General features: G+C 35.6%; 1 protein-coding gene across 18 annotated transcripts in view; it reads right to left on the bottom strand.

The window, feature by feature from the left end:
* CSPP1 (centrosome and spindle pole associated protein 1) overlaps positions 1–15721 on the bottom strand; it is a 67173-nt gene that overhangs the window by 23613 nt on the left and 27839 nt on the right. For 11 of the 18 annotated variants that reach the window (XR_008576147.1, XM_054818728.1, XM_054818725.1 and 8 more), the window contains 10 exons: positions 15072–15129; positions 13008–13022; positions 11864–12036; positions 10850–10968; positions 9152–9230; positions 8691–8811; positions 6642–6789; positions 3817–3969; positions 1443–1555; positions 164–313 (listed from right to left, as the gene is read on the bottom strand). Coding sequence is in view for 17 of the 18 variants with exons in the window: in XM_054818728.1 (XP_054674703.1) it covers positions 164–313; positions 1443–1555; positions 3817–3969; positions 6642–6789; positions 8691–8811; positions 9152–9230; positions 10850–10968; positions 11864–12036; positions 13008–13022; positions 15072–15129 (1129 nt within the window). In the remaining variant the exon portion in view is untranslated. The remainder of the gene's footprint in view (positions 1–163; positions 314–1442; positions 1556–3816; positions 3970–6641; positions 6790–8690; positions 8812–9151; positions 9231–10849; positions 10969–11863; positions 12037–13007; positions 13023–15071; positions 15130–15721) is intronic. The other 7 variants (XM_054818729.1, XM_054818727.1, XM_054818724.1 and 4 more) reach the window with 3 other exon arrangements.

Here is a 15721-nt window from a genome sequence, read left to right on the forward strand (position 1 = left end):
TTAATACTGACAATTTTCTACCTCTCCTCTGGCTAATGTAGACCCATTTCAAAACAAAGGGCAATTCACAGGACACTTCTCAGTTTACCTTCTTAATCTAGAGGACAAAAATTACAAAGGGTTAGTTTAAAATGCAAAAAATCAAAGTATCAAAATACTACACCTCCTCCTCTTTCTTTCTCTTCTCTTCTTGTTCATCTTCATATGCTTTTTGAATTCTCATCCTCTGTTCAGCTAGTCGTTTTTCTTCTTTTTCTTCTTCCATTCTAAGTTTTTCTCGCTCTGCTTCTTCCCTACGTCTCTTTTCTTCGATCTAGAAAATAATTTGACAGTATTAAAATAATTTTGTCAGTATTCAACTGTCAATAGCCATCAATAATCTGATGAACAACATTTACCATTGTGATACTCTATGGACTTCTGCAATACCTATTTGTGCAATCAAAGATGGCATAGAGAAACTGACAGAATTCTAGTCTTACATTTCAGCCTCAGAATTCTTTTAAAATGAGCTGACATTTTACTATTTCTTTTTGGCCACTCTTTACTGAACCACCCTCCAGTAAGAGGACTAATTATAAATGCTACTAATAAAATCTGAGTATTTCCTAAAGCTTACTCTACTCTAGATGTGCTGGAATAACACTTTTTTCCCCTGATTAAATAATAGAAGGGAAAACAAAACAAAAAAGACATAGCAATTATCTTTTTCCTTTCCACAATTATAATATTTTTAGATACAGCACTGCATTACTGAAGCCAAAGGTCTGCCCATTTTTTATTCTTTTGGCAGCACTATAAATGGGAAAAACCTTAATCTTTTCTTTTTAGGAAATCCACATCAAACTACCATACGACATTTGTACTCTTAAATTATCTAGGACTTCCTTGATATTGATATTTAATTAAATTGACATTTAATTGTTGTGACATAAGATTATATGCTAAGTATTATGGACAGAAGACAGAAACTGGTAGAACAATCACATTTTATATACCCATCAATAAATAACTACATTATTATTATTGTCTCACTGATCACCATTTCATTCTGATGAACATGCATTTGTACCATGTAGCCTTCGGAGGGCAAACGTCTTTGTTTCTTTACATATTTATGTATGCAAACTTGTACCGTATGCACAGTTTGAGAGCTCAAAACTGTATTTAGAGACCTGTACTTAGGAAAAAAAAAAAACCCAACCAGACAGAATATAGATTAATGAAGCCAACTATTAACAGCATCACTTTTACAGGCATTTCTTATGTAAAGCAAAAACCTGAGACACAATAGCATATAGCTCTTAGTGCACCTCTTGTGTACAGAATTGGCTATGATTGGATAAGGTCTTTGGTCAGCAGTATCTGATGATTAACTTTGACTGTAATGCCTCTTTTTTTCAAATTTATTTAACATGATGATAACTGGTGCATGCATTCACCTGCAGACGAAGAAAGTTCTTGTACGACTCTTGTCGCTTAAGATGCTGTGGAGATGGCGGTTCACCAAACACATTACCTCGAGCAAAAGGAGACGTCTGTGCAAATGTAAAACCTAAGGGAGGAGAGGGGGGGGAAAAAAAGTTAACAGATAAAAAACAAAGCAAATTTAAGACAGCAAGCCTGAGTGAAGAAGCGGGAATCTGAAACACTTGTTTCAAAAGGTAGTTTATGACAGCCATAATTCAAGGCCATAGCTGGAAACAATAGCTGTGATTAAAAGTTCTTACATTGTCTGCCTAGAACACTGTCAAGGTTTTAACTGCTCAGTTAACAATGTCCAAGCCAGCTGTCTTTTTACAAAATAACACCTATAAAAGTCATATATTCTACTGTCCAATCTACAATTTAATATCTAAAAATGTTACCTGTAAGTTAATTAGAATAGTAAAGATTTTACATCTCATAATGTTACTGCTTGCAATTACTCTGACTTAGCATACATAGCTTTTTCTTATGCTTATTCAATCTTTAAAACCAAAACATCCTAACAGAACAAATGTTTAGGTAAAATAGGCTTTGGGTTTTTGTAGCATCCATTGCTAAAACTGGCAAATAAAACTCTTAGGCACTCAGAAAATTCAATTCTGCCAGTATAAGGTGCCTTCCATACTATGAAGTTTGAAGTGTCAGGTGTCTTTCAGCCCTGAGTTATGAAAACATCATAACCATACAGTCCCCAAAGCTCTAGAAAGGAGGATTAACTCTGATACCACACAGAACAGGATCCCTACAGGAAGTAAGTAAATAAAGGAAAAGTAGAGTAAGTGGCGTTAACTTCTCACTTGACACAGCATGTTCTTCATTCATATCATGTCTGCTCCAAAGGATAGTGCAAGGACGTGCAAGAGCTATAGCTCCACTGAGCTGAGACGAACACAGGGGTAGCATGTCTCCCCTTTACCTTGCCCTATATGGTGATATACCATCCAAGTCAAAGCAGAAATAACACATATACTTATTCCCATAGGAATGAACATGCTTACTGCTACAGCCTAGCCTGTGCTTGCATAACCAAGTACACTTTGAGATTAGTACTATTTTCCTTACATGGAATCACTGAATACTTCCAAAATATAATTAAATTTACATGTGGCTCTTTCAGAATAGATTTACTTCACTCAGGATATATACTATGCAGAAAGTCAGAATAAAGCTTATATACCATTTAAAAGGCAGAGACTCAGGACAAACACATTACTATTGAACATATGAAGGAATGAACTTACTGTGTAACAGCTACTATCTTGCAAGTTCCTTTTTGAGGGGAAGAGGGGGACAGAAAAAACAACCCTAACCTACACAAAGACACTTTAGTGCTCAACTATTCAATTGGAAGGTGCAAGACTACAAATTTCACATCCCTGATCTGCACCACCTCCTGACCCCCCAAAAAAGTGATCTACCTGTAACATTCTGCATTATTGCTTTATTGGCCTTGCCTGTTTCATTTCTTACTAAATGGTTAAATATACAGTGTATTAAGGAGAAAGAGCAAGAGGGGGAGCAGAGGGAACAAAAAAAAAAAAAAAAACAAAAAAAAGATGCTACAGCTAGTGAATTGCAATGTTACGAAGCAGATTCATGCCCCAAATACCGTGTAATTCTTTACACAGAAGCGCAACAGTTCAGACAGGAGAAAGAAAAGCAGCATCTAAGCTGACTTGAGGACACCACCACCCATCCTGATCCTGACGCTTGCCCATCCCAGACTGGGGACAGGTCTGGAGTACCACATCACTCTCATTTAGATGCCTCACAAAACATAAGAAGAGAAAGAAAGATGTATTAGTTTTTAAATAGGAAAATAAAATAAAAATCCCTAAAACTTGGAGGTGGACAGGGTTGCATATATACCTGTTTTACCTGCAACTTTTTAGAACTTGTTAACCTAGTTACTGTACCAATTTCGTCTTAACTTACAACATCAGTGATCTGCAGACCCTCCTCGTCTTTTTATTCCATTTTCTCCCCTACTATACAGGTGTGTTTTACTGTGTCATTTAAAAGTAAAACAAGTATATATGAAGATTTCATTAGATAACATTGAACATGGAAAACTAACATACTGATTCTGACTGTTCAGTGCTGAAACAGTTATTATTTATCATTACTGACAAGACAGATAAGAAAATACATTTTCAGAGCACACAGTGACAGCAACGAAGAAGTCTGGGAAAGAAGCATGATATGGACTTCACAGGTAGAGAGCACTAACGCTAGCATAGGACTACAAGAAAGGAGTAAAGAAACTAGAGAATTTTGATGACTAAAACCTATAAATAATTAGAGCTGTAATACAGTATTCTTAAAAACCTGCTATTTTATGTGTAGATGCTTCTGTGTTCTCAGGTCTTGGGGAGGCCAAACTTAGGTCAACAGATACAATAGCCCTTTTATCTTCATATAGTCTTGCCTGTGGATTATGAAATGCATCTTCGTTTTGCTTGTGCATCATATTCAAGTCCGCTAAAGGAAAGGGGAAATAACTGTTTATAATATTTTATTCTCACAAAAGGCGTGTTCACCATAGATTCTCAAAAATACAGGGATTTTTGAGCAGACTCCACTTTTCCTGGGCATACCAACTATGGGAACAAAATATTTAAGCAAAGACAAGAATTTAGAAGCTAAAGGTAAAATACTAGTCATCAGGAATTCACTGATTAAAAGATTTATTTTGTTGGTTTTCTTTTGCCAGGAATGATTCTTCACAGCCAACCTCCCCTCTTCCCCACCCAAAAATGCTACGAAACAGAAAGAGAAAGAGCTCAAAGACAAATGAAGAATGACAAGTCTGTGTTGACAAGTATGTATTTAGAAACCACCCCTTCTTCAATATCCGTAAAGCTGCAAAATACTTTTGAGTTTAGTATTGGCATTTTAAGTACTCAATCTCTATTTGATTACTATTAAGAGCGGTAACAACAATGAACCCTTAAAGTGTATTATAGTCTTCATGTCTTCAGTAATGATTCAAGTACAGATTTCTGTATGTAAGCAAAACAATGTCATCCAAAATTTTCACCAAAGTTTACACGGTGCCTCTCAGTGACCATAAAAATCCTGAACAAAGATGTTAATTTCAGCTCATTTTGAAGTGTTCACCATACTACACCTAGAAGGCCTGTTTCAAAACAAAAAAGTACTACACAGTTTTCAGATCCTTTTCAAATAGTGTTTCTGATAATTATGAATTACTGTAATCATTTAAGCTCACAGATTCCAAGAACTTTAAATTACATCCCTCCCTGTAAAGCAGCCTTTGCATATACTGGAGTCCCAAAGCTCTTTACAGACATTTTCAAGAGGATAAAAAGACAAGTCACACTGCGTGAGAGAGAGACGTGGCAGAAACAGCATGTTATGTTTCACGACATTTGACTCATAGCTTATCCATCATGCTGCTCAACTGTGGTGGGAAAAATAACTTTACATATGTAATTCAGGAAAACAGGCTAAGAAACTTCTTGGTTCCTCATTTACAGACAGAGATAAGCTTCTCAGGAGGTACAGATAGAGCGCTCAGGCTAATGTAAGCAGCCTATACTTTCCTCTGGCCCACTCTACTCACACCATTGTAAAGCCGAGAGAGAGAAGCCAGACAGTTAAATGCAGTGCCTAGTGTTAGGCCGTGTGAACACCTCTATCCGCTCTGGGGATAAACACAAGCTTGGATTCTCAACACAAGCTTCTAAACTTATTCTTTGGGCACACATTCTTTAAAAAGCATTTAAGCTTTATCCCCCACCCTCAAACTACACTGTGAATTTAGCCATATGTTGCTCAGGTGTCATAAAACCAAAACTAATTATTTATATATAAACTGTTATCCAGCAAGTGTTCCATGCTTTGAAAATTCTCACATTTTATTACCAGAAAATGTATTTTAAAAATCTAATCAGAATTCATCATCATATTCTAATAACAAGAAAATCAATTTGCTTCACATCAGAAATGAACAGTTTTAAAATAGTAAGACTGACTCACTTTAAAAGTTACCACTTCTATTCATTTTGGACTAGTACTACCGCTTCCACTAGTGTATTCAGCTTTCCACAAGAGGAAACTGACTGACACCCATGGACGGGTATGAGAAATGCTTTTCTCAGGGATCCCACTTCACTTCCTCTGGGTAATTCATTAGATATTCTCTTTTCTTCCCAAATTGGAAGCATTCAAATTCCCAAGGGTGGGAGAAAGTGTAAAAAGTTTCGAGTCCATTTGACTTGGCTGAAATGAGACAGTCACCTCCAAGGGGATTTCTAAAACTGTTTTGTAGATTATGTGGGAGAGTGCTCAAGAAAAGATGATCTATGGCATTTAAGTGAATTTAGTGTTAATAATTTTACTTTGAAATATACAAATCTAATTATGCCTATTGAGTACTATTTTTATTTTAGATAAAATGTTGCTGTAGGTTTCAGTAGGAACCGGAATCAGGAATGTGAGTTTTAATCTTACATCTATCTCAGATTTACTGGAGGGGTGGATGAACAACATGCCCCAATCATAGCTATCTCCCAGTTCACTACAGTCTCATCTTGTATAAAACAGCACTTGGAAAAAAATAAATCTTAAAAAACACTACTGCTGTCTGACTACTATTTATACAGCCATTTACCAGCAGTGTTACTTTGGGGAAATTTAAATATTCCACTTAGCTTTATATTTTTATTCAAACATGCTTCCATTTTCCATGTCACAAGTAGAGCTTTCTAAGCCTACAAGTGATTAAAAAAATAAAAACAATAAAAAAACCTGTTCCTGGAAAATGTTTAAATAAAAGTTTTTGCAACAAACTTGAGGATATTTGTATTGCAGCTGATTCTAACAGCTTGTTTTCCTCCTTCTCCCTTTACTATTGCATTTTGCATTCATTCATAGTTGACATATCCTGTGTTTCCCATTTTGCTCAACTTGTACTCTTTGAACAATTCTAGTGGAATCAAAATAATTACTCACTTAAATATTCCTAGAGTGCATCTGCTTGAAACAAGTACTTCTATTTGTCTATACAGGGCTACCAGTGCAGGTATAACGTATCCAAATACCAAGGAATTATATATCTTAATAGAGCCTTTACAACAGCAAAAAAACATCAATCTTAAAAAGACAATCCATAATTTTGGTAAACATACTTATCAAATTTCCTTTTGCATCTCTGAGAGGAGCGCCACCACCACCTCTTCCCCAAGGATTATAATTCCTCATTTCTGCTTCTAACTTGGCTTCATAACGTTCCTTCTCCTCTCTCTCTTGCTTCCGTCGTTCTTCTCTCTCTCTTATCTAAAACCAAACAAACCAAAGTCAGTAGCATGAAAATATCACATTAAATATAATTTTAATAAAAAGTTAACGGAGCAAGACTGCTATCATTACCCATTCCCCTCATCTATATCAAGCAAATTACAAACATTTCACTGCTTATACTGCAGACAGTGCATTGAATACTGCTGTCAAAATGTGCATGTACAGTTGTGCATAATCACAGAGAAACATACAGATACACATTTTAAGACTTCCAAGTTCCAGAAATGTTCACATCAGACACTTGCAGGAAATCAAGAGTCCCATATGCTTGGATCTTATGATACAGAAATTTATACTGCCTGAAAATTAAACACACAAAATTCTACAATATTCACAGCACTTGCTTCTCTCAACCTGGTATATTTTAACCAAAACTTAAGACTAGAGATGACATGAGATAAAGAAAAACTCTTAACAATAAATGCCTTAGTAGAATGCTACACAATTCTACAACCATTCATGAAACAGTTTTCTGCAGTAATACATGATGATATATGCAAATAACACAAAACTGCTCACATGGTTTGTTCATCCGTTTCTTCAAAATCAGGTTAAGTTTTGTAACTAAGTCACCTAATAATTTAATGAAGCATTTATAAAGAGAACAGTTGTTTAAAAAGTCCAACTTCTTTTCCAAGTTTTTAAAACACTAGCTACTATTTACGTAGCTGAAATATATTGATGTATTTTTCTTAAGTTTATTTCTTCTGTGCATTAGATAAACATTTTCCTTTATCAAGTAGTCAGACAATTTTGTAGAGAGATATAATGAGTCAACACAAACAGCCATCTAGTCCCTTCAACTGTTCACAACAATGGTCAGTCAGGTTTGTCTATAGGAAATTAAAAAAAAAAGGCAGAATACATTCTGTTCACTTTCAACCATAAGCAGCATAATAACTTTAAAAGTCTGTGTTGTGCCACATTTATTAGACCTTTATGTCAAATTGTGCACTCTCTCACATGGCAAGGTAAAATTTACTTCTTAAGACTATAGTGAAAAAATGCCTTCAGAGAAGCATAAATGCAATATCAGACACTATCCCTAAATATTTATTTTGTTCTTAATTTGACCTTGATTGGTAGCCTCTCCTTTATCCCTACGCACAATCATAATTAGAAGTACAATATTTTTATAGCAATTATTTACCTCCACTGCGTAAATACATAAAGAAGAATAAGATAAGACAACGTTAGTGCCACTGAACTGGGTTCCAGCAAAATCTCTTCTGAAATAACATGTCTTATCAAGATCAAATACATTTATAAATATAAACTCCCACAAGATGCAGCAGCAAAAGGCCATTAAAATGAGTCGGTGACTAAGATGTCTACTGGAAGATAGGAGACTCAAGAACTTTGTCTAGTGTATAAAAAAGGAATCTGGAAAGAGATAAGACAACACCTACAAACACATACTGGAAGCAAACATAAGGGAAGTTTTTGAATTAGTATCCAAATGATCATGAAGAACTTATTGAAATTAAGAATGTTTCTAATAATTATAGCCATAATACTCAAAAGCAATCTTTCAATAGGAAAGAGCAATACAAGTCATTGCTTTTAAGATGCAGGTTCTTATGTTTATGAAAATAATTATATAAAACTCCATGCCTGAAACTAATCTGTTTGCTGTCAGTCTTAATATTCTCTCTGCCTCTGACAAAAAAATTGAAGAGCTTACTGTTCACCTGAACAGTTAAATGAGCTAAAGCAAGGTCAGAGGAATGGGAGGAAGGAAGCGATGAAGGGAGGGAGAGTTAAGAAAGCTTTTCACTTGTAAACTAAATAAGTATGTTTGAAAGAGTACTACAGTTACAACCATTATATGTTGAAGAGTAGAAGAATAAAGCATCAGAAGCTTTATCACTCAGTACCTGCTGTTGTAATTCCTGTTGATAAGATAATGTTGCCTCTTTGGAAGGCTTTGTTTTTTCTTCAGAAAATACTCCTATGCTTCTTTGTCTGTCTCCTGTATTCCTCTGTCCAATGTTACTTCTGAATTAGAAAACCACACATATAAAAGGAAAACAACATAGGGTCCAGAGGGGGGGGGGGGAATTAAAAAAAAAAAATTAAAAAATTCCTGCCTGAAATATTTAAGAGCTGTTGTTTTCCACAGCCTAGCAGTTTATAATCTCAAACATTTTCATAAATCCATATAAAAAGAAGAGTTCACTGAATTATTGTTTAGATAGAAATTCTTAATTAGAAGTTTGAAGAGTTTCTTTAACACACTTTCTTTCAAAGGCATATCCGTTTTCAGCAAAATATTCCCAACGTGAAAAGCATATCAAAACCAATATATTCAAAGAATATGAATACAGATGATACTTACACAGATCGCTCTACTGGGGCTTGGCCTAGAGGAGGATCCGGATTAGGTGTAGGTTGCATTCCCATCATACCTGTACCGTCTACACAGTACAAAATTTGCTATTTTAAATTTTGAAAGCTCAGATATAAACATTTGCCATTGCTTAAAACAACAGAGCTGACTGCTGAAACTCTATGACTGCAGAAATACAAACAGGACTCAAACTTCTATAACAAACTTAGCTAATCTTTAATGTCCTCTAAAGCAAGAAATAAAACGCCAAGGTACAACTCTATTACTTAAATTCTACTAAATCCCTTTAAAATTTACAAATGTCTTCATTAACATATTCTACAATGAACTAACAAAAAGAAATAACTCGCTTAATGTAACACTTGTCCTCATGCCTTCCAAATGTGTCCTCTGTTGTGAGGAAAGCCCCATTGCCTCCTGCAGGAATGCAGTACCTTTGGCATCTGTACTCTTCCTGAAAGGGGACCTGCAGCACTCTGCCACTGCAGGGCTTGGAATTACTGTCCATACTGCTTGTGTTCAAGACAGTAAGAGATGCATCTCTAAAACAATTTCACACTTTCAAATTTTAAGCACTAGCAATATTCCAGTTTGGGACAACAAGCTTTAAGACTATCTAACTCTCGTATGTGAATTTTAAGTACTAGTTTCTTTAATACACTAAACTGCAAGCCATTTTACCCTAGAGGTTATATTGATACAAGGGTAAAACAAACAAACAACAAAACAGCAAAATAACACACACAAAAAACCCCAAACCCCCTCCAAACAACCCCCCCCCAAAACCCTTAAAACTTCTGAGAGTTAAAACTGTGCTCTGAAAATAAGATTACAAAGATAAGGTAAAAAAGGTGCCTGCAACATTAAAAAAAAAACAATTCTCAAGCCATAAGCTATTACATTTCAAGACAGGGAGAAATTTACAGCAGAGAAAAAAAAAATCTAAAAACTTTTGCTCTTAAATCTCTAGCATTCCTGAAATTCCCCAGTGGATACAAATATCATTCATGTCAACCAGTAAAAGAGTTATTACATTATTACTGCAAGATTGTTGTTCTCCTTTATTTGAACCTTTCTACGAAGGTAGCACAACAACTTTTTAAAAGTATTTGTTTTTTCCTCTAGAAAAGCAAAAAAAGCAAAAAAAAAAACCCCCCACCCAAACACCACATAATTCAGTCCCTCCCCACACACATCACAGTTGTTCCACTCATGAAATCGTCATGAAGCAGTCAAAGGGTAGATAAAAACCCAGGAGTTCTTAAAAGAAAAAGTTTGATTACTTCATAGAGTTCCTTTAAGAATATTTAAAGTTATATCTGAAATTGTAACAATACCTAAACATGTAGTCAACTATAATACGATTTAAGCAATTTTAGAAAATAATGTTGTGATTATCAAAACTATAAAGAAAATTATCTGGAAGGTATAATGGCTAAGTAGCTGAGACTAGAGCTTGTTGAAGTGATAAACAAGATTTCTGGAAGCCATAGCCCCTTTTGCAGTTGGAGGAAACTACTTCATTCAAAACCAGTATTGAAAAAAAGCCTACTTTTCATTCAATACACATCTAAGAAATGTGTTTAAATTGTTGTCACTAGTTCTACATTACCCATCATTTAACTAGATTAAAAGCAGTCATCTAAATCACTCTAACAACCAATCCACCTAAAATCATCAACTTACAATATGCAAGATTGGGATCCAAAGGATTTCTAACCCCGTAAAAGTAATATGCATCATCATAAGGCGTTCTATAGTTGTCTGTCAAAACTGGTGGTGGAGGTGGTGGCAACGGCGCGAGCCTTAAAGAAAAAAGGATTATAATTTTTTGTTTTGTTGTACAACTGAAAAGAGATCATCAAAAGAAGAAAGAAAGGAGAGGAAAAAAAAAAAGAGGGAGAAAGAATTTACTATAGGAAAATTCTAGATTTAGCTCAGCCCAAGACCTCTCATTAGTGTCATGCAGGAACAAGATACAATAAGCCTCAGTAGGGAATTAACTTTTTCTTAGGGAGTAGTACATGAAGCTGCACTATTCCAGAGGTCTAAAGAACATAAAACAAGCATGCCTTCTTTAACGGGTTCAGTTAATGATACTTATTGGTTACATCAGTAACAGTAAATAAAACAAGCCAAGAATTAGTCTCTGGTCAAAGGGCAAGTGGCACAGCACAGCTTCAGCCACACGCCTGAAGCTCCTTCTCTCTCCCTGAACAGTTTAGTCTCAATCACAACATCTAGTGGAAGCTGTCCTTGCCTATACCACATTCCTGAGCTTAGCCCTGGCAGATGACTTAACTGACAGGGACCAAACTCATGCCATACCAGCCTTCCAACAATATGGACACTGCTGGGCATGTGCCCAAGCATCCTCACAACATGGTTTAATATTACACACATGGACATAATTTCTGCAGCATGAGCCTTATTCTACACAAAGATCCACTAAGAGAGAGCTGTCTTCACAGATAATCCAGCATCCCCAGCTTTTTCAAAATAAACTGTGAAGAAATAGACATTAAAAGTTTATTTCATTGTAAAGTAGTTTAGTTTTCTGCTAATTGACAAAATATTATTTCTACCTTCGTTAGTTCCTTGGAGAAGGATCAATAGCATCACTGAGCTCTACCTTAGCAGTAATAACATACTTAACATCAATCTTGTTTAATATGCAAAATGAACATGATGGTGAAGCACCTGGGAGCTGCTATTTCACCGAGGGTGCTGGCCAGCCCCCTGTGAAAGTCCTCATTCACTGGAGAGGCTGAAGGGACGGGCACCGGAGTTTGGAAAGCCACCCTAGGCCTTTCAGGAGGTATGTTCTCTTCAGAAGCTCTCACTGTCAAGCCAAACTGCCTCAATCTATTTGGCTGAAGGGAGGAAAAAAAAAAAAAAACCAAACAAAACACAACACAGGAAAAGAGAAACCCAAAACAGTTACCTTCTTATTACTAGAAAATATTCTGAACCTCCAGTCAAGTTGCGTTAAACACTTCACTGAGTCCCAACTCGCTGCTCAAATTTCTAGTAATTGCATTTTTTTCTCCCAAGGAATTACTGGAAATCTAATACTACAAGGAAATCTAGCATGCTTATCACAGATTTACAAAACCCAACCTCTATGGCAGGTTTCAGCAAGTACATGGTTCTGACTATTGTCCAGAAAAAAAGAAGTATTTCCACAGTTGTCTGTAGTAGAGGTTATCTACCGCTGACGGTTTCCTACACGCACAGTATTCTCATATTATGCATAGGAAAAGTTTCTGAAATGCCTCCACCCCACCCCAAGATTAAAATAGCTCATAATCAGTAAAAACTAAAACCAAACACATTCTGAGACTTTTTCCAATAAACATTTCCTTGCAATTCCATTATTTTAGATTTTAATTTTCTTTGATTTTATTAAATTTTTCAAACACAGTTAAGTACAAAATTTTGGGGGGTTTCTTTCTAAACAGAAATATCAAATGTTTATTGATAACTGGCAGCCTCAGAAGAAAGTCAAAGGCAACATGCAATTAATGCGAAGGCATGCAAGTCAGTTTCTGAACTATCCCATCACATCCAGAAAGCCCTTACACCAGCAGCTATGCATACATATTTTAACATTTAAATGAGTCAATATAATAGAAGACTAGAAAAAATTCATACATTGTATAAATAAAACAGATTTTGTTTCTAGTTCTAACTGGTAGTGTTTTACTGGTTCTAACATTGTAACATTTCAATTAACATGCATTCAGACAAAGTAATACCAGCAACCAGCTAAACATTAAATATCTAACCGCAAACCATATACCCTACAACATAGAAGTATTTCAGCAAAATATTAAATGTTTACCTCCTCATCACTTAGCTGCAAGACAGTATATACAAGGCAGTTAGTACTCGCCAATCACAAACTACAGCATTAAGATTAAAATTCTCAAAATTTACTAGACATGAATATTTGTTTATAATGTAACTTCAAATTTCTAGCTGTGAATATTAATAGATAATAGATATGAGCTACAGCAATTGAAAATTATAAAGCACTCTACAGACTTTTATTTTTTTAACTAGTCTTTTCAAATCCAGTGCCCTGAGCAGGAGAACATCTAAAACAGCCTTTCCCACTAACAAGTTCAATGTGAACTGCTCCCAAAGTGCCCCAGATTTCAGCTCTGTAGCTAATTTCAGATGTGACTATGGTACTCAGTTCATCCTGGGGATTGTTTTCTTTTAAACAAGCAGTATATACAACAGTCTACATTTATAGATTCTTAAGCAGGCATTGCTATTTAACCAACCTGTAATTAATCAAGAAATTCACCTAATTAGAATCTCTCCCCAAGAGGCAATTTAAAGCTAACAGTGACTGATGCTTAATGAATGTAGCAATTCTACTTAATTGAAGGCTTTCAGCTAAATTAATGGTTTTAAAACATTATACATGCCCTGGACTTGCTCTGGATATAATTTTGCTCCTACAACAGGCACTTTTCAGTCTCTGACTGAGATGCATATGGTATATAGAGTGCTGCAGCACAGCATGCTTCTGCCTAGTCAGCTTTGATTAGAGAAAACTGTTTACGCTGACCTTACAGCCTGCTGTGCCGAAAGAGCTGGCATTCTCCGCTCAGTTTTTCCTCTTTTCCCGCCTGGCTCCCAGATGTACATTCCATCCCTCTACCTTTCACCATCATCAGAACCCCCCATCAGCCAACTTACCTCTCTAAGCCAACTAAACCAGCAAAGAAGATCCAGATTTTTGCCAGCTAAACAAGCTGAATCAATTCACAAAAGGGATCAAACAAGCACCACAGATAATTTAAGCAGAGAGGGCAGGAACATGCAGCCAGACCATTTGTCAGTGTTCTCTCTCCCCATTCAGGAGTAAGAATTTTGATTCAGCTTTGTTGCTTATCTGTGTGCGTTCTCAGCCTCCTGCCTCACGTGCTGACTAACAGCATCTTACAGCTATTCATTCATCTTCATTTTCTAGAAAGTAAGAGTTCCTGTCACTTCTGCTGAACTCTCCAGAAATGGCCCAAGTTTCTGCATTGTAGCCTCCCCTAAATAATCAATGGTGCTGTTTTTTTGAACTGGTAATCAGTTAAATTAATAACCAGTTTATTCTTGCTTGAGAAAGTTACCCATCCTACATCTCCAACAACGGATCTCTACTGCACCCAAGATGCAATGGCTTCAGGCACTTAGCAAACACATGCAAATAAATCATACTAGTTCTGTGACAATCAGTCTGCTACTAATGTTACTAGTGGTGACAATTTACTTGTCCATATACACTAATCAAAATTCTTAGTACAATAACGACCTTACTAAGGAAGTGGAGATAGTACGAACTCTGCATGAAGTCTTACAAGCAACAGGATATTAAACATCTTGCTTTTTACAAAATCCTATAAAAACGTTTGCAATCCTGAACACTAGATTTGCTGGTTTAAAAAAAGTTACAAATTTGAAATTAATAATTGCTACAATGAAATCAACTCTGCTACAAAACAACTGGATTTTTTTTATTTTAATTGAAAAAGAGCAAAAACTTTCTGCAGCATACTTTACATTCCCAAAGAAAGGTTACTAATGTGTGCACGTACAGGCTACCACTGGACACTAAGTATTTTATCCATGATACCCACTGCTTGTATAAAATTTCCATTTGGTCACAGCAAAGGAAATGTTCAATAACTTCCATGAAAATATTTTCATCTTAAGCTGAAAGCATGTGTAATGAGTTACAGTCTTATCTTTGGCTTCAATTTTAGTCTATGCTAATGCCCTATTAGAAAGAAACAACATTTACGATTCTATGAAAGCCTCACAGCTTTGTGACTGAGCAACCACAGTGTACATGTAATTAAAAAAAAGTCTGTATAAGTGAAAGAAAATCCAAGTTCCTTACCTTCTTTTCTGGGTCTCGAGCTCCAGAAGCAGCAACTGAGAGCTCAAGTTCCTTCTCACTGTTTTTGTTTTAAAAAAGGAAAAAAAAAAAGGATCAAATCAGAAAACAGTAACAGCTATACTCACTCTTATAAAGCACAGACTTCACAACTCTGTAGTTAAAATAATTCTGAAAATACAGGAGAACAGAAGACATGATTCCACTTGGTCTCTTCTGGAGTCAGGGGAGAAGGATATTGTATATTATTTGTAAATAAACAGAAGTCTCAAGAAGTATCTGGCTATCATCTATTCCACCTAATAAAAATCCAACTACCATAAAAGGACAAACCACAACGTTGCTTTTTACTAGACTCTTTCACAACATTTCTTAAAAATTGATCTTTATTCACATTACAGCAAGAAGTTTATTATAAACATATTGAAAGGAATGGTTCAAAAGTACAGCAATAAGTACTATACTCTAATTTCAGAGCTTAGGCTTGTTCAGCACGTACAATGTTTCATCACAGTGAAACCATCAATAATAACTTATTTTTAATTCCTTATCCCTTCACTAATATCACTGTGTTTTTATGTATCCACACTGTCATTCAGCAGGCAGCTACTGATAGGTAAGCAAGAAATTTGTATTTTATTATTCTGCATAAG

This window comes from Grus americana, chromosome 2 (genome assembly GCF_028858705.1).
Source record: "Grus americana isolate bGruAme1 chromosome 2, bGruAme1.mat, whole genome shotgun sequence".
NCBI lineage: Eukaryota > Metazoa > Chordata > Aves > Gruiformes > Gruidae > Grus > Grus americana.